Source organism: Coptis chinensis, chromosome 2 (genome assembly GCF_015680905.1).
Source record: "Coptis chinensis isolate HL-2020 chromosome 2, ASM1568090v1, whole genome shotgun sequence".
Lineage (NCBI taxonomy): Eukaryota > Viridiplantae > Streptophyta > Magnoliopsida > Ranunculales > Ranunculaceae > Coptis > Coptis chinensis.
The window spans coordinates 104,817,498-104,837,252 of record NC_141457.1 but is presented as its reverse complement, the minus strand read 5'-3'; the positions used below and the strand labels follow the sequence as shown (position 1 = coordinate 104,837,252).

General features: G+C 37.1%; 1 protein-coding gene and 1 long non-coding RNA gene across 2 annotated transcripts; both read left to right on the top strand.

The window, feature by feature from the left end:
* Positions 1-2,456: 2,456 nt before the first annotated feature.
* Positions 2,457-5,836, top strand: FNR1 (ferredoxin-NADP[+]-oxidoreductase 1). Its single transcript, XM_086591515.1, has 9 exons — positions 2,457-2,776; positions 2,864-3,101; positions 3,227-3,360; positions 3,976-4,054; positions 4,181-4,272; positions 4,477-4,554; positions 5,011-5,073; positions 5,196-5,430; positions 5,516-5,836. The coding sequence occupies exons 1-9, from the start codon at positions 2,672-2,674 to the stop codon at positions 5,581-5,583; spliced, it is 1,092 nt and encodes a 363-aa protein (XP_086447641.1). The 5' UTR covers positions 2,457-2,671; the 3' UTR covers positions 5,584-5,836.
* Positions 5,837-6,499: 663 nt separating this feature from the next.
* Positions 6,500-8,225, top strand: LOC147520011 (uncharacterized). The gene is made up of 2 exons (XR_015212400.1): positions 6,500-7,631; positions 7,792-8,225. It is a non-coding gene; the product is annotated as an uncharacterized LOC147520011 (long non-coding RNA).
* Positions 8,226-19,755: the final 11,530 nt, after the last annotated feature.

Below are 19,755 nucleotides of genomic sequence, written 5' to 3'. Positions count from 1 at the left end.
TCGGTAACACCTCTATTTCCCTTGCTTCTATGGACCGTTAGCAACAAAACATTGAATATGCTTATAAGTTATAACGGTGTTATGTACTTACATATAGTGTTTCTTGAGTAAAGCAAAACTGCTAGATTTTCTACACCTTCTTTGTATCCTATTCTATCATATTGTGGTTCAGATGCAGTCAAAGTCTGTGTATGGTAGAAAATAAAAAAGGTCTAATAGAGACCATAGGGCGTATGTACTATAGAGATCCACTGGATGTGTCTAACAATATGTTACATGTATGGATATTTATGTGTGCTGATTAAAGTTTCTTTCCTACCATGATCAACGTTTAGACATCTTTATCTCTGTTTGGTTTATTTAGAGCCTTCGAGGTCCTATAACCATGACGACATGCATGATTTAGTAGACCATTAACCGATGCGTAAAAATCTAACAGATCAGAAGCCTATTGTTAGCTTTGCCCTTCATCGCCTTGCTTTGCATTTAAAAAAATCAAATCTAAAAATTTTAAGTACTTTTAGATGCAAACCATAAGTTCGGTTTTACATAAAAATGTTATTAGAGTAGAGGCATTTTGGGAATTCTGTATTGTGTATCATGACTATCGAGTTGAGGTCATGCTTCTTTGATTTGTTCATTTCTCAAAACTGAAAATGTTTAAGCTATTAGATAAGGCTAAATCTATGGTGCACAGGTCTTATGGTATGTTATCAAATCTGGGCCACTCATACCAAGGGGTGTGTGTGTATTGCATGGCAAAAGTACTGATCCAAAGGCTCACATTACCTGCGCACCATACATCTCGCGCACTGAAGACATGCTCACTAGATAAAGAATTAAAGAGTGACCTTTTGCCCAGCCCATGGGACTAGGGGTGACGGATCGGATCGGATCGGATCGGATTAACCTCTTTCGGAATTTTTCCAAATTTTTTTCGGAACCTAATATGCTAGCCAAATCCGATCCAATTTTTTTTCGGATTCAAAATATATTTCCAATTTCGGAACTTTCGGATATTTCGGAATAACTCGGAAATTTCGGAATACTTGGTAAATTTTCAAAAATCTCTTTACTTTCAATTATTTTTGGAATATCATACGTCAATGTTCATTGTAGGGAGAGAAAACCATGTCCACAACACCAATGCACCAACAACAATACGCACTTGTTTACTGAGAAAACTCATTTTCATTCAAACAAGTGATCTAAGAAAAAACGAGAAAAAGAACCTGCAGCCACCAATAGCAAGCATTGCATTCTGTTAAGGTCTGGGTATTTGTAATGTTTCAATCTTTTTTCGTGTGTGGAAATTAAAGCGTGAAGTGTCTGCATAAATAATGGATTATGGTCTTGGACTCTAAGTAGCTTTACATAATATTCTATCTATTGGAATTTGGCTTTTGGATTGGTCTGGAAGTCATTGTATGACTCAATTACATTTTTTTTCTTCATATCATTGTTGTTATGGCGGGCGACGGTGTAATGACAAGAGTGGTCCAATTCAGTGGGGAAGAAATTTGGTAGGTTATGTTTTTGTTTTGTTTTGGAGTAAAAAAACTATAAAATGAATGAACGGTCGAGATCTAATCAAGTGGATAGTGAGAAGTATATATTTTTGAATAAATTGGCAATAATATCGGAAATTTCGGAATTTTCGGATCGGATCGGATTTTAGAATTATATCCAAATCCCATCCAATTTTTTTTCGGAATTTTCGGAAATCAGAAAATCGGAAAATCGACCCATGAAAACTACACCCAGAGCCAGACCAATTTCGGGTCGGATTTCAGAAAAATCAGAAATTCGACAAAAAGAAACACCCCTACATGGGACCCAAGACTCAGCCCTTATGGGCTAATCGTCCAATTCAACCGATGGAGACTTTGAAAACTCTATATAGTAGTGAAAACTCTCGATTTTTTTCTAATAAAATTGGAGTTAAAATAATAAATTAACACAATTTTATTTTGCTAAATTCACCCATAATAACTCAAGTGGCATAGCCACGAGTTAAATTCTAATATATCTTAAAGCATATGGATTCTATGGTTGTTTATTTAATTAACATCCATCTCATTCTAAAGATATAAATTTTGTATATTGCAACCAAATGAACCTACTCCAATAGTCCAATGCAAATTATCAAAGTTAATATGGTTTGCTAAGATCATTATCTGGTTATTGTGAAAGACTTCACCACCAGATGACGAAGAAATTCGTAATCGTGAACTTCGGCTGATATTTCAAATTTGGTTTTTGGATCCGATCCAAATAGCCCAACGGCAGACATAAGCAAAATTTCGTTCTCTGTGTTTGATTGTTCAGACTTCAGACCAGGGCCTCAAACATTTAAAAATCATTCTGGGCCTACTGGTTAGATCCAATAGAAACCTGATTCTGGGTTGGGCTTTTGCTGTGAAAGCAAAATGTCAATTACAGACACAATTATACTTATCCAAAACAGAACCTCACCACATGAAAATAGGAAAAACCACTCTAAACCATATAACGACCACTGCATTTCATTCACAATCTCCTCCACCCAATTTATGATCCTTTCAAAAACCCCACATTCTTCCTCACTCTTTTCTTCTCCTCATCTTTCTTATCTTTCTTAATAGTATTCACTTCAAACCTCTCTCCTCTTTCTCTATTCTCATTTTGCACCATGGCAACTGCACTTACTGCTGCAGTTTCTCTACCTTCTTCTAAGTCTTCTTCTTTATCATCTAGAACTTCTATCATCTTCACTGAAAGAACTAGCTTCAACAAGGTAGAATTCAAAGAACTTTAACTTACTGAACAGTTTTACTGTATCAACCAATGGTTTTAAGACTTGGGAGTGTTATTTTTTTTGTAGAGTAATGTGTACACCAAGAATATTTCAGTTGGCGGGAGAGTAGTTTCTATTAGAGCACAAGTTACTACAGAAGCTCCTGCAACAAAAGTTGCAAAGGTTTCCAAGAAACAAGATGAAGGTGTGGTTGTCAACAAATTTAGGCCAAAGGAACCTTACATTGGTAAATGCCTTCTCAACACTAAGATCACTGCTGATGATGCACCCGGTGAAACCTGGCACATGGTCTTCAGCACTGAGGGTATGGATTACTTTTGTCTTTCTATTACTTCTTCTCTTTGTGTTTCATGATCTTGAATAAATTTCACTGTCAATGCATTGTTTGAATTTATTCTTTCTTGTTTAATCATTTTGGGTTGTTTTTAGGAGAGGTTCCATACAGAGAAGGACAGTCTATTGGAATCATTCCGGATGGGATTGACAAGAACGGTAAACCCCACAAGCTAAGGCTATACTCAATTGCCAGCAGTGCTCTTGGGGACTTTGGAGACTCAAAGACTGTGAGTGCTATCTTATAATAATTTTTTTTGTAGTTTTTCTTGTTCTGGTGTCCAATCAAAAGTCTTTAGTGTCCAAGTGAGGTTTGACACGGATGGATGTATAGTTGCGCTTAATTTACAGCATAAAATTGTAAAACATTTGGCAATATTAGGCTTTGAGGGATTGTGGTCGTGTCCTGTACTAGTTCTAACCTCAAATCCATGACATTCAGTTAAGAGCTTAAGAGTTTCAAGTTTCACAGCGACAGCATTGTTCTGATTGAATTCACATCATTTTGATAAATTGATAGTCAGTTTTTAGTGGGGCCTCCTACAAGGATGCAATTAAAGCACTTAGATCACACTTTTATGTTAGTTTTTGCGAATAAAAGCTTTGCTAAATGTTTTCAATACCATGCATAGCCATAGTTTGGAGGCCCGGATGCAGTTCTTTAACATGTCATATTGAAGTTGTGATAAACCATAACCTAATTCAATGCCAAATGTAGAACGAAGACTATGCTTCGACTCACTTGTGTCAACCTTTGACAGATTCCATAGTTTTCCCAATATTGGTTTTCTTCTTTGCTCTCTTTTGATATCACAGTGGCCTTACTGGTGGGGTTTTTTTTATAGGTTTCTCTGTGCGTAAAGCGGCTTGTTTACACTAATGATCAAGGAGAAATAGTCAAGGGAGTTTGCTCAAATTTCCTTTGTAAGATATTACATTTCTAACAGTTATCTATCTTGGTAACTATGTGTTCGAAACTGGCATCAAAAGAACAGCCGTTTTCCATCAATTTGTTGTCTACAATAAGAAGGCTTATGGTTTCAATTTCAGGTGACTTGAAGCCCGGGTTAGATGTGAAGATCACAGGACCTGTTGGGAAAGAAATGCTCCTGCCTAAAGATCCTAATGCAACCATCATTATGGTAACTCCTAATCCTCTTATTGATCTATTATTCTTTCCTAGACAGCTATGACAGTCCGTAGATAAAATCACGAAAGTAATAAAATCAGTAAGAAAAGGCCTTGAGGTTTCTATTGAAGTCTTTGCTACGATCACTTACTATTCTTCTATCAGGTAAAGCTCTATAGATGCTAAATTATATGATTTATGGGTTCTGTTTTTTCAGCTTGCGACAGGAACTGGTATTGCTCCTTTCCGCTCATTCTTGTGGAAAATGTTCTTTGAGAAGCACGAAGACTACAAGGTAGGTGTAATATCCTTAATAAATCAGATAAAAGGCCTTGTTTAGGTGCTGACAAACTCTACTGAGAGTGGAAGTATCTATCTTCTAAACTTGGAAAATTATAGTTTCACTTGTCAATAACTCCTAGTTCAGGAGCTCAGGAACTGTGAACATGTTTGAGTTTTAGGCAGACACTGAATCCAATGGTTGGGAACTGGTTTGTTTTATTGTTCATCAGAAAAAATTTAAGACACTCCAAACATCAAACAACCGTATAGAACTGCAGATCGAAGTTGAATTCTCTGACCAACTGCCAATGCTTCATTATTTGGCACCACTGTACTAGTGTACAACATGAGATCCTAGGGTTAATGTTGGAAGTGCTAACAAGTGACCTGGTTGGATGTTAATGTGACTTGATTGATGACTTTGTATTTTCACTAATCCTTTAGTGACACATTTTGATGTATTACACAGTTCAACGGGTTGGGCTGGCTCTTCTTGGGTGTTCCCACAAGTAGCTCTTTGCTTTACAAGGAGGTGAGCACGATAGATATAAAATTTTCTCTCTGTGTCGGTCTTGTTCAATTCCATAAAACATCATACTTTGTTTGAGTATCTATTAAGATTTGTCTATCAATTTCTTGTGTTCTCTGGAACAGGAATTTGAGAAGATGACAGAGAAGGCACCTGATAATTTCAGGCTTGACTTTGCCGTCAGCAGAGAACAAACAAATGACAAGGGAGAGAAAATGTACATCCAAACCAGAATGGCCCAATATGCAGAGGAGCTCTGGGAGTTACTTAAGAAGGACAATACCTACGTCTATATGTGTGGACTTAAGGGAATGGAAAAGGGAATTGATGACATAATGGTAGATTTGGCTGCTAAAGATGGTAAGATATAGATCAACAGTTTAAATTTTTCAAGAGTAATAGTACAATATGTGTCTCCCCCTTATTGTTAATATCGATTTTATAGGCATTGTTTGGGCTGACTACAAAAAACAGTTGAAGAAGGCAGAGCAATGGAATGTTGAAGTATACTAATAACTGCTTCTACATGCATGGGTCTCTTTTTTGAAGAAGCTACTTTTCTCGATTCTGTGTAGATACGGAAGTTGTCCACTTGTCCTTGTAACTTGTATTAATCTTTGCATAAGGCAGCTGTATTACTAAGGCCACATCAAACGTTTCATCCAAAAGAGATCCTGGATCACACAATGTTTAAAGAACCAATGCCAACCTATTGTAAGCATTCTCAACTTCATTTGTCAATATAAGTGCCATTTTTCCTACACAATTGTTCCAGCTAAAATCCATTTTCTATGATCTTGAAGCATGATGAGTAGCATTATTTGTTTCCAACATTATATGAACAATCTGGTTTTGGTGAGATATAGTGGAAAGTATTTTCCATTAAACCTCTCCGTGGAAGGAACTCTTTGTCTCTTACGTCACCACTGCCATATGTATATTGAATAATTTAGACACAAACTACATGCTTGAGCTGAAAGGAAACTTATAATGCATAGGTACTAATGACCTTCGATTACATCTACATTCGAAGAAGACGCCTTGCAATTGCATGAAATACATATAAATAGTGTGAATATTGAGAAGTGCTTTTTCAGTTGCAAAAAATCGACCAACTTATCCTTGTAGCAACTATACTAGCTCAAGTCTTAATTAGCGCAACACTCTAGTACCCAAAACTAGTACCAAGGATAATCAAGCTTTCTCTTAAACAACGTGTCTACTGGACATGTTCGTGGGCAGTTTATATAGTGTCTTGAACAAATTATTTAGTCTTGAACAACTTTTTAATTTATGCTTATTAATTTGTTTAACGGATAATATTATATAAACTGCTCAAGACACTATATAACATGCCGACATGTCCATTTAAGAGAAATCCTAAAGGAATAATAAGCTACTATAGATAGGAAAACTGTAAAAGTCCATAATAAATGGTGTAATTATAATACAAAAGGTAATCAATACGACTTACTAATCCTTAAGCAATCAAGCCATGTTGGAAGAGAATAAGGGATGGGCGAGTGGGGGTAACGACAATGGAATACACAATCCATGCTGAGTTCTGCTCTCCTTGTGTTGATTCGATGTGAAAATGCCCTGTCCTGTCGAAAACTCGCAAAAAGAAACTAGCGGTTTTGTGGATGAGCAGTAATTGGAAAGTACGTATCCACAGATTCAAGTATATGTAGGAACTCATTTAACATGATAAGTTCAATACTATAGCTCAACGACCAGGGCACTCTGTCAACAAGGGTCCATACGACCATACATGGAATTGATGCTGGCTAGTTTCGAAGTAACAAAGTGAGCCAGCTGATTCACCAATGAAACCCCTCAGAGCGGAACGTGGGGACAATATCAGTTCTGGGAAACTTACACTGTCTTTCTCCAGGTCATAAACGAATATGTTCTCCCAATTCCAGAAGTAGACAGGTCCATTCAACAAAGTTCTACGATCCAGCCGACTTGGTTTAATAACATCATCGGAAATTGGAGACTCCTTCCATTTTCCAAACTGTGAAGAATAAGTTTCCACTTCCAAGACATTGTTGTGGATCTCAATAAACGAAACCACCTTGAATTTGATTTTGAAACCATGATTGGACTCTAAATCTTTGTCGTTCCAAACTTCCAATACAAAATGGTCTTTTTAAAACCGTGCTCGCGGTTGGGGTAGAGACACCCATTCCTTGGTTAAAGGGTTGCAAAGGATATAAGGGTTAATTTGTTAAAACCCCACCCCCACCCCCCATTTTTAGACATGCATTTGTGTTTATCCCGAAATTTTTAAATCATCACAAAAGAACCCCATTTCATCCGCCTTTCAAACATCATCCATATTTGCTCTATTATCTCAAGCATCCTTAAAAATGAGTCGTTGGCATCTGTTGACTCTAACCAGTTTAACTGTACGTGAAGTGCCAAGTTTACCCTTCGTGATGGCTATAAATTGGGTTCATTAGTCTCCAATTTCTTGTTTTTACCTCCAATCTTGTTTCTTTCATGTTTTATTCAGAGAAGATAGGCGGTGGTGGTTCTGAGGTGCATCATCAAGTCAGGTTAGTAATTCTTAAACTTGTTTTGCATCTATTATAACTGACTTCCTCATCTCTTTTTGTGGATGAAGTTTGCCAAATTTGGAGTCAAAACAAATGTATGTTAAAAAATGGGGGGTTTATACGAATTAAGTTTTTTTTTGTTTTTCTGTGTTAATATCAGGGATGAATAACATCAGGTGACAATAATGAAGGTTTTGGAGGTTGTTTTAATTGTGGAGAATCGGATCATTAGAAGTACCAGTGTAAATGGCTAGATTATCCATGTGTCTACCCTGGTTGCAAGCTAACCATGGTAGTTAGGAAGAGTGTCCAGGAAAACAGCATGGGGAAAAGGTTTTTTAGGTGTAAGGGATCACAATATGCAGTGGTTTTAAGTGGTTGGACGATGAGAAACTAAAGAAGCGAAAAGAAGAAAAGGGTAAATTGAAGATGCCAACAGAAGAAGAGGGTAAACTGAAGCTATATATGTATTGATAGCTTTGTTAATATGCAAATAGAGTGCAATACATCTGATGTAGTAGAACTTGTCAAGAAGTTATTACTTCTAAAATAATATATGTGAATGTTCCATAAATTAATGGATGACATTTCATATTTGGAGTTTTTACATGTCTGCAGCATTATTAACCACATTCAAAATCTAAGAAACACACATTCATTCACAAAATAAGATCGTAGTCCCCAAAACAACCTTAGTACTGCAGACATAAGTACATGCCCAAACATAGCATTGCAACTGCAATAACACAATTACTGACAGCATAACCAAGCACCAAAATAGATTACAATAACCAAGTTGCAAATGACAATAACCAAGTGTCTAACAAACAACATGTTTCCAAAATACCAATCATAATATTAGGTCATCATTGTTGTGAAGCCGGGCTATGATTCCTATGAAACACCTCCAGTGCAAGAAACTTGACTTGATATATCATTCAAGGAAGCTTCTTTCCTTTTTCTCTTTGGTGGAGGCATGGGTGTTGTGACAGAGCTATTGCACTATCTTTCTGCAAAAGTTATAGTCTGTGACTGAGCTGGCGGCTAAGTCTGTCAATGGCCATAAGATGCTTTAGTTTGGTTTTCTACATTTGCCCTACCCCTTCCTCTTCCCCTGCCACCCCTACTGTCCCTTCCTCTACCCCTTATAGGTACATCACCCTCATTGCTTGTGTTAGCTTCAATCACTTGATCACTGCCTCTTCCTCTTGCCCTTCCCTTTCCCCTTCCTCTTCCTCTCACAGCCTCAGCACCTTCAGCAACTTGTAAGTTTTCATTGACTTCTGCTTCCCTTCCTCTTCCTTTCATAGCCTCAACACCTTCAACACTTTCATTGACTTGATTAGTTTCATTGCTTCTCACAACTTGAGTAGCCTCAGTACCTTCAGGAACTTGATTAGTTTCACTACCTTGTGCTCCTCATCCTCTTCCCCTAGTGCCCCTTCCTCTGCCTCTTATAGGTTCATTACCTTAAGGAACTTGTAACCTAGTTTCAAGGTCAAGTGGTCTAGTCAGGTATGGGTTTGGAAGTGCTCAAGTTCTAGGCCTCCCACCTCTTCCCCTTGGTTTTGAAGGTGGATTTGAACCCACCTAACCACCTTGGCACCCCCTTATATTATGCCCAATTACTCCACACCTTGAACACCTACTTGAGTTCACATTTTCATCATCAACTCTCCTTTTGTTGACTTTAGGCCTCCCTGGTTGTCTTTGTCTCACTAGGGGGTAAATGTACTTAACTGGTTGAGGCTATAAAATAAAAGTACAACAAATAAGCATCTATATATATACCATCAACAAATAAGTATAAAACAAGGGGTTTTAGACATTGGTCCTACTATTACTATGGTAATTAGACTTTGGTCCATAAATGCTGAAATATTAGGTTTTGGTCCTACTTCTGTTACTTGACCGTCAGTCAACTTAGTTGACTGTGGGGTCATGCCGTTTGCTTTTTTGAGTGTGTGTCACACGTGCTTACAAGTAGGACTAAACTCTAATATCTAACTTATAATAAGGACCATGTCCTAACAATGACATTATTATCTGGGTCAAATACTAACTTATCTTTAAGAGTGAGAAAGGACGATGGTTTAGACAATGTGTATCTTCCAATACTCCTGTTTCAATCTTCTGGAATTCTTCCTTATGCTCTCTAAGTTTTGCAAGTTTTTCTTCTAGTTCTATAGTATATGCTACGCAGAGAATCAAAAAACAAAAGGAAACTAGAAGAATTGTGTAGAAAACACATACATAGAAGAAGGAAACTAGAAAAATTGTTTTGAAAACACATGCATAGAAAAACACTGTGGTGTCGTGAGTATCTCACTACAAAGTAAGTAGTCACAAAAGAAATAAATATGCATCTTTCTAGTAGGATCTTGGAACATGTTATCCAAATCAAAGACATAAAGGTTCATATAATCTTTACATGTTCGGCCCAATATATATGAGGTGGAACGATGGAACATATTAAGTTTTTACTTAGCTTGAACATTGAATGACAATTCTACTTTCTGGAATTATACCCACAATCTTTTCCTCGAATACACGTTCTTAATACCTACAAAGATTCAATACATACACTTGTAAAACATCCATTGATCAAAAACTGTGTCGTGAAAATATGAACCCTAGCACGATTAAAAATAAAGAAACAAGAAAAATCTTTACTCTAATAGAAAATCCTATAGATCCTAAAATAATTATAGTGTCCGATGCTGGTTATATGTTGTTTAGTTTCTTATCTATCATACATATTACTATTTCTAGCACAAAAGATACCACTGAAGGTAGTGCTTTGAATTTATTCCTGATAAGAGCCCAAAACTGTAGTTTTAACCCCTTTAACAATATCGCTTTTGACCAATTATGTGATTAATAAATAAGAGTTAGTACTGTTATCGTGTTCTTATGTATTTCAGGCATTGGAGTCAAATATGTGCAGAAATGTGCCCCTTTTGCGAGATAAAGGAGCAAAGGTTGGTTGCTAAGAAGTTCTATGATAAAAGGCCAAGATTCAAGGAGAAAAAGCCTTTTTAAAACCCGGTCAAAGCTGAAAAGTCAAAATCAACACGAGCAGAAACAACGCACAAAAGTCAGCAGAACTTCCAAAGGCCTTATCTTTGAACTCAGACCTCGAAATTGGCCTACCTTATTTCAAAACGACCGACTCAGAAAGAGCTTTCTAATGGTCCAAACCTTGACCCAATCAGAGGAGCAGAAGTTGATGAAAAGGCTATTGAAGTCAAATCAAGCTAAAAATCCCTTTGTGGACTGAAGTAATAAGGTTTTGGACTCGATTTTTCAGCCCAAAACATGGCTCCTCAGCCCATGCACAAATTTGTGGATCTTGTCTCCTCCATATGAGAGACAAAGACTTAGCTCTTAAGATATCTTGTTTTTTTACTTAGGAAGAATCTAATAACTTAGTTTTTAGATCTAGTTTTTTTTTACATTCAGTTAATTAGTTTTAGAACAAAGAAATGAATGTTATTTAGAATCAGATTTAGTTTATAATAAAGAATTAGTTTTATCATTTCAACTTAGTTTTATGATTCAATTTTTATTTAGCTTTAGTTGTCTCAAATTCATAATTAGTTTGTCTTAATTTGATAATTAGTTATTCTTAATCATAGTTCTAAATTAGTTTTAAATTTGGTTTTAATTCATTTCGAATCTTAGACTATTGTTAAATTAGATTTATAAAGTTTAATCATTTATTCAATAATGAGTTGTTCTATTTGTTCTTGTGTTAGAAATGATAGTATAATGATTCAAGGCTAAAACCTCCATTAGAGGGGTTTGAGAAAGCCTTGATGAAACTTGATTGTTATTAGTGTAGAATTGTTAGTAATGATATATTCCATTCTAGAAAGTAGTTGGTTCACCATGAGAATGGGTTTAATTGCTTCACATGTTAGTTGTTAGTTGGTAGAGAATACCATGAATAATTAGGGATTAGAAAGACCCAATTGTTATGTGAAAGCATTGCAATTCGGATTACAACAATTTTTGCTAGTTTATTAAATTGAATTAAGGTGGAATCAAATCCTCCTAATTCTTTATCTAGATTCGAACCTTAGTATTTTAATTGCCGTCTTATTATTTAAAACATTTCAATTACGTTATTTCCTTCGTTGATAGCATAATTACATTAATCCGTACTCTCATTGACTTTGATAGAACTGATAATCGTCGTTAACGTTAATTCTAAAGAACTAGGAGTGGAACGAATTCTCTATTCCACTTATTGCAATAGCATCGAGAGTGTAGAACTTTGATATATAAGCACGAAAATAACTTTAGTTTTACTTACGTTTGAGTTTTATCGCTTATTCGTAGGTAAAACTATCGTTTTTACCTTTTATCAAATGGTGTCGCTGCCATCTTAGTTTTGTTTAGAATTGTTTTCATTAGTATTTTTAGTCTTCCCAAAGTCCCATTAAACCCACCCACCCTTGTTTGGTTCTAACAGTGATTGTTTGGTTCATAAACTAAAAAAAAATTCCCAGAAAAAGCCTGAGCGCGACCTGCGCCCATCTAAGGCAAAGTTCTAAGCGCCCCCTGCACTGACACGCCTGGAACTCGAGTTTGACAAGGAGCGCGATCTGCGCCCTATCTAGGCTACTTGTGAGCGCTACCCGTGCCCTCTTCTGAATAGCCCAATTTTTACCAGTTAGTACAGACTTCCATTTCTTCAAGTTATTCAGTGTTTCTAACTTGTTAAATACACTGAGCTCGCGTATACAAGACGCTATTCATAAGCGAAGCAAGGAGGCATTCAGATACTTCTTTCTTCCACTCCTCGCATCTCCTATTAGAGGATTTATACTAGCATATCAGGGTTATTTTGACTGTTGTCGTATTTCTTTAATATTAGACTTAGCCTTGCATGAGATTAATGTCAGGTAGAGAAAAAACGATTAACGTAATCTATCGTGAACGTCAACACACAAACCTATCTCGTATACCACACACCACACCTGAAATAATGGATGAAGAAAGAGAGTCTCCTCTCTTTGACTTTTACAAATCCTTGAACGATAGCCCAAAATCTTGCATCGTTCTTGCAGACCCAGTGGGGGATTTCTGAATCCCCCCAAATATATTTAATTTGTTACCCATTTTTCATGGGTTAGACCATGAAAAACCTTATCAGCATATGCGTAGGATTGAACAAGTCCTTACCACATTCCATCATCCTACGGTTAGTGCGGAACAAATTAAACTGGGGGTATTTCCTTTCACCCTAGCCGACAAGGCGGCGTCTTGGTTAACTACCCAAGCGCCTAATTCTGTGGACTCATGGGCCAAACTTGTTCAACTATTCATGGAACATTTTTACCCACCACTGAAGACAGATGAAATGCTTTCCAAGATTCATTTTTTTTGACAGAATCCTCATGAATCCTTTTCAGAGACTTGAATTGTTTCATTGACCTTCTTATAGTGTGTCCACTTCATAACCTCGCGAAAAACATGTTAGTTCGTGCCTTTTTCAAGGGACTTTTACACCACCATAAAGAGGTCCTATATATAATGAATGGGGGTAGTTTCCTCAGTAAAGGAGCCTCAGAGGCTTATAAGTTTTTAGAAGATCAAACAAAGCGTAATAATAACTGGGGGGGTAGTGACGATATCCCCCACTCCGCTAGTTCTTTTTCAACAGTTAAGGCTGCCGGTATGTTTGAGATTAAACCTGATCCTTAGCTTAAAACTTTAATTGAATCTCTCACTAGAAAGGTATAAGCTATTTCTATTCAACAAAAGCCTATCCCCGTTATGAATGTCAACTCTAATCCATGTAATTTCTGTTTGAGTCATAAGCATCCCAACTCCTATTGTCCTTTCGCCTACGAGCATCAAACATCACAAACAGATAATGTTTGCTCCATTAATAGCTATCCCATTCCTAACGCCCCTTAGAGACAACATCCCAACTTCAGATGGAGAAATAATCAACAAGTTACACCTCCAGGGTATAATAATCAAAATGTTAGGCTAGCAAACAATTATAACCAAGCTCTACCACGACAAGGACAAGGACAAGGGAATTATAATAATTATAACAATAATAATTATAATGCTAATAGAGGTATCGTTCTGGTAAATAATAATTATCACAACCCACCCATTAATAATCAACGTGACATAGTTCCTGTCACACAATCTGTAACAAACACTCCTCCACAACCGGATCGTTTCGACGCCTTTATGCAAACCTAACAATAGATTTTACAGTCCATCCAACTTTCCTTATAGCAATTAGCCCAAGAGAAAGTACAACCCAAAGGTGTGTTTCCAGGTCAAGCGATGTCTAATCCTAAAACAACAAACATAGCCTTTGAAGTAAACGGTAATACTAGTAATGAAAATGGAAACGTAGGTGAGCTAAAGGCCATCACCACTCTCTGTTATGGTAGAGTGGTTGATAAAGCCGTAACTATGCCTGTAGTTACCCCACCAATCATCCCTACACCGGATATTGAACTAGATATCGAAATAGAAATTGAAGATCCTACCCCTGTAGAGGTACCAGTTAAACCACAACCTAAGAAACAAAAAGCCAAGGTTAGACATTATGTTGATCCATATGCTAAATATAGAGAAAAACCACTGTTTCCTCAAAGATTAGCCATGTTAACCAAGGATACGAATTTCGATAAGATTAGGGAGGTTTTCAAAAATCTAACGATAAGCCTACCCTTTCTGGAAGCAATTAAAAAGTTACCTTATCATGCTAAGTTTCTTAAAGAGTTGTGCATTACTAGGCATAAAACAAATATTCCTAAAGATACCTTTTTAACTGAACAGTTTCCAACTTTATCCGAACATAATGGAATCGTTAACTACAAGGACCCTTGTCGTCCTACTATACAATGCACCTTAGGAGATTCCCACACGACGACCGCTTTATTAGACCTGGGGGAGAGTGTTAACTTACTCCCGTATTATTTATACAAACAAATCGGTCTACGGGAGATGCAACCTACTAAAATGACGTTGCAATTACCGGATCGGTCTATTAAGTATCTTAAGGGTGTGGTTAAAAACGTGCTTGTTAAGATTCAGGATTTCTACTATCCTACTAATTTTGTTATCCTTGATACAGAAGTCACTAATGACTCTGTTTCGATCATCTTAGGGCGTCCCTTCTTGGCAACTGCCAATGCGTTTATAAATTACCGCGATGGTTCGATGTCCATGTCTTTTGGCCATCTTTCTGTTGAGGTCAATGCTTTTAAAATGATGAAACATTTACCAGATTCATCTGTAGATGGGGAGGTTAGCATGATCGAGAGCTTAGTTCAAGACTATTTTAATAACACATTTCTAGAAAACTAGATGCATAAATTCATTTCCTTTGGAAGTTCAGATTTTGAGGATGACTCCTACGTAGAGGAAGTAAATGCCCTCTTCGAGTCTACACCTACCATAGACCATCTCTCGTTTTCCATCTATCGAAGTTTGAAGACCTGCTACCTAAACAAGTCTTCACTACTCAAGATGAGGAACCACCAGAAACCTTTATCGACATTCCCACCACCCTGATGCTTAAACCTCTTTCTTCTGAATTAAAGTATATTCAACTTGATCCGGATGGTAGTCATCCGGTAATTATATCTTCTCTGTTATATGCGGATGAAGAGGCACGGTTGATTAGGGTAATTAGGGAACATCGTTCTGCGATTGGTTGGTCCCTAGACGACATTAAGGGAATTGACCCTAATGTTTGCACTCATCGTATCCATTTGGAGGATAACACAAAGACTTCTCGCGAACCTCAGTGTTGCTTGAACCCTGCCATGAAAGAGGTGGTCAGGGAAGAAGTTTTACGTTTACTCGATACGGGTATCATATACCCAATCTCCGATAGCGAATGGGTAAGTCCCATTCATGTAGTTCCTAAGAAATCAGGGATTACCATGATATGTAATGCTAAGGGTGAATATGTTTCCACGCATGGTCCTATGAAATGGAGGATCTTTATTGATTATAGAAGTTTAAATGCCATGACACGAAAGGATCATTTTCCTTTACCATTTATACATCAGATGCTTGAACGTCTAGCTGGTCATACTTTTTATTGTTTTTTGGATGGCTACTCTGGCTATTTTCAGATTATTATTGATATTGATGACCAAGAAAAGACTACCTTCACATGTCCTTTTGGAACATATGCCTATAAACGAATGCCTTTTGGCCTTTGTAATGCTCCTGGTACCTTCCAACGGTGTATGCTTCATATATTTAGTGACATGGTAGAACGCTTTATGGAAGTTTTCATGGATGATTTTTCTATCTATGAAGACTCTTTCACTGATTACCTGTCTAACCTATCTAAGGTTTTGACACGGTGTGAAGAGAAGAGTCTGGTTTTAAATTGGGAAAAATGTCATTTCATGGTGAAAAAGGGAATAGTGCTAGGTCACATTGTATCTAGTGATGGCATCGAAGTAGATAAGGCCAAACTAGATAAGATAGCGTCTCTACCTATACCACGGACTGTCCGTGATATTAGAGCCTTTCTAGGCCATACAGGGTTTTATAGGTGCTTTATCAAAGATTTTTCAAAAATAGCTAGGCCTTTGACTAATTTTCTTTTAAAGGATGTCATCTTTGATTTTAATTTTAACTGTAAACAGGCTTTTGAAACTTTAAAAGCTGCCTTAACATCTGCACCCATTATACAGCCTCCCGATTGGTCTAAACCTTTCCAACTCATGTGTGATGCTAGTGATTATGTCGTTGGTGTTGTGTTAGGTCAGAAACTAGATAATAAGTCCACTGTCATTTATTATGCTAGTAAAACTTTAAACGATGCTCAAAGGAATTATACAACTACGGAAAAAGAATTCTTAGATGTCGTTTATGCTTTAGATAAGTTTTGTCCTTATTTGGTTGGTACTAAGACTTTAGTTTACACGGACCATGCAGCCATTAGGTACCTTCTCGCAAAGAAGGATGCTAAGCAAAGATTAATCCAATGGATTCTTCTCCTGCAAGAGTTCACATTAGAAATAAAGGACAAAAGAGGGGTGGATCAAAAATATAGTTGCCGACCACTTATCTAGACTAACAAATGATGATGATAATGATTCTGAGTCCATACCTAACTCATTTCCTGATGAGCATCTGTATGCTATTTTTTCTGCACCATGGTATGCTGACATTGTGAATTATTTAGCGTCTGATATTCTTCCTGATGTTTGGTTAAGAAATGAACGTAAGAAGTTCTTGGCCAGAGTTAAGCTATACTACTGGGATGAGCCCTACCTTTTTAAGTATTGTGCGGATCAGATTATTCGTCGTTGTATTCCCCAGTGGGAATATAATGAGGTTATATCGTTCTGCCATGACAAAGAGTGTGGTGGCCATTTTAGTGTTATGAAAACAGCTGCTAAAATTCTTCAATGTGGGTTTTATTGGCCTACCCTTTTTAAAGATGCCCAAGTGCATTGCAAGACATATGTTCGTTGCCAACAACTTTGGCAAATCACTAAGCGTTACATGATGCCATTAAACCCAATCATGGTGGTAGAAATTTTTTATGTATGGGGCATTGATTTCATGGGTCCTTTTTCTGTTTCCCATGGTTTTATATATATTCTAGTTGTCGTGGACTACGTGTCTAAATGGATAGAGGTCATGGTTTGTCGTAGCAATGACCATAAGACAGTTGTGTTTTTTTGTTAAGGAATACATTTTCTGTCAGTTTGGCATTCCTAAAGCCATCATTAGTGATGGTGGAGCACATTTTTGCAACAGAGTTATTGCGTCTCTAGTTAAAAAGTATGGAGTTACACATAAAGTGGCAACTCCTTATCATCCACAAACTAGCGACCAAGTATAAGTTTCTAATAGAGAAATAAAAAAGATCTTATAAACAACTGTAAATCCTGATAGGAAAGATTAGTCTAAACGTCTAACTGATGCCTTATGGGCGTATATGACTGCTTTTAAAACTCCTATAGGTATGTCTCCCTTCAGAGTTGTATTTGGTAAACCTTGTCATTTGCCCATTGAATTGGAGCACAGTGCTATGTGGGCTATAAAAAGCCTTAACTTCAATTTTGATGAGGCGGGTGTCAAGCGCAAGTTGTAATTGAATGAGCTTGAAGAAATCTGAGCGATTCTTATGATCTCGCGAAAGGATTATAAAGCTAACATGAAACGTGTTCATGATAAGCAAATCTTGCACAAAGAGTTTGTGGTTGGTCAAAAGGTCTTGCTTTATAACTCCCGTTTGCATATTTTTCTTGAAAATTAAAACCCGTTGGTCTAGTCCTTCTGGTTACTGAAGTCACTCTTTACGGGGCAATCACCTTGGTAAATCCCAAGGACAACAGTACCTTTCAAGTCAATGGCCAACGGTTAAAACATTTTCACGAGTTAATGTCCCCTGATGTGGAAGAAGTCCTTTTATAGGACCCCGTCTATGAGGACTGACCTTTGTTGTTTGGTGTACTTCCTTACACTTCCATATATTGATAAGTGCACCATTCAGGTAACCGGACCCTCCCTATGGAGTGTGTGGCTGTAAGTACTGGATCCTAAAACCACGTTTAACATAATTCACGTTTTCCGCTCTTGCATGTTTTCTCGGTTTTTGAGTCATGTTCCTTTATGGTGTGAATTATGTCTTTATTGCTTTTGTTTTCCTTATATTAATACGTATTTATAAAAAGAAAAAAAAAAGTTAAAACCATAAAAATAGTAATCTAAGAAGTCTCGGGAATCTGACTTTAAAAGACTCATGTTTAAAACAAATTTTCTAAACTCTGTTCTATAAAATTTGTTTGGGGGTGGAGTGTTGGTCTTTCCATCTTTGATTGTTCAACTTTCCATTTTTGTTGCGTATGCCGTTTAATCGTATTTTGATTCGGGTTGACATTATCTATGAATTTAGATTTCATTTGTTCGCATAATTTACGTCATTCACACACTTCGAGGCATTTTTCACCTTTTTATATGTCAACCATAGTTAGAATAGAGTGTTTTATGGATCATTGGATTGGAAAATTCTCCTGATCGTTTCCATATCTCATTCGAAAATATCGGACCGATAACGAACCGAGAAATTTAGTTTGAAGTTTGTGCGCATAAAGATAAAATGGGTAATTTTTGAAATTTATTGGGCTTGGGCCCAAATCTCGCACGCATGTGCGTCTCCTTCCTCAAACACAAAACAGATCGCGATTTCATCTTCTTCATTCCGCCATTAACACCAGCCAAACCCTAACAAAAAAAAAGAGAAATCCAAATACCACCACACCAAAAAGGTTTCCCCCACTCCAAATCTTCTCCACATCATCTCCACCACCATTATCAACAGTTTAACCACAAAAATATAGAGAAAAAACCAACAAATTCAACCACCACTGCGCCCACTCCAAAATTTTGAGTGAGTTTGATTCAAACTCATTCCCCACATTGCACTCAAGCCCACAAATCGACTCCAAACTTCAACGACTAAAAAACGAAGACTTTTGCCGGAACAAGCTTTTACTGCCGACCACTTTACGCCGTTTTTTAGTGACGAGATGATTCAGCGGAATTGGAAAGGTTTGTGGTATTCGGAGAATGACTTCTACCACTCCGATTTGGTGTTGCAATTTTATAAGAAGAGGGAGTTGGAGGGTCAGAAATTTTTTGTGAAGGTGACTGGGAAGAGGAGAGAAGTTTCTAGAAAGTTGTTGGCTGATATTTTAGGCATTACGCTAAAACCCCATCTAGAAGCCACCTTGCAGGAATCCCAGTATGCTGGAGTTCCTGCATTGATGAGAGACACTGTCATGGAGGGACAATATAATCCGAATTCACATTGTGTCCGACAGTCATCTTTGTGAACCAACCAGCTGGATGTAGCTCAGTGGATTGGTAAGAACGTCATTGGGAAAGAGAAAGTCAACGACATCAGGTTGAATTGTCTGCACATTCTCTGGATATTGCAGGATAAGAGGTATAAATTATGCATCCTCGATTTTATATTAAATATGATTAGAGGAGTTGGAAAGAATATTGCATCCTTCCCTGTTTTGATCACTAAGATCATGATGTCTTTTGGGGCTGTTACAAAATCTGATCATATTATGTTAAAGTTGCATTCAAATGCAAATAT

What these genes read in the sequence shown, in the direction of transcription:
- FNR1 (XM_086591515.1), top strand. Translation starts at nt 2,672, where the DNA reads ATGGCAACTGCACTTACTGCTGCAGTTTCTCTACCTTCTTCTAAGTCT. An exon ending in AGAAGCACGAAGACTACAAG is followed by an intron (nt 4,555 to 5,010) that starts GTAGGTGTAATA and finishes TGTATTACACAG; the next exon opens with TTCAACGGGTTGGGCTGGCT. An exon ending in GCTCTTTGCTTTACAAGGAG is followed by an intron (nt 5,074 to 5,195) that starts GTGAGCACGATA and finishes TCTCTGGAACAG; the next exon opens with GAATTTGAGAAGATGACAGA.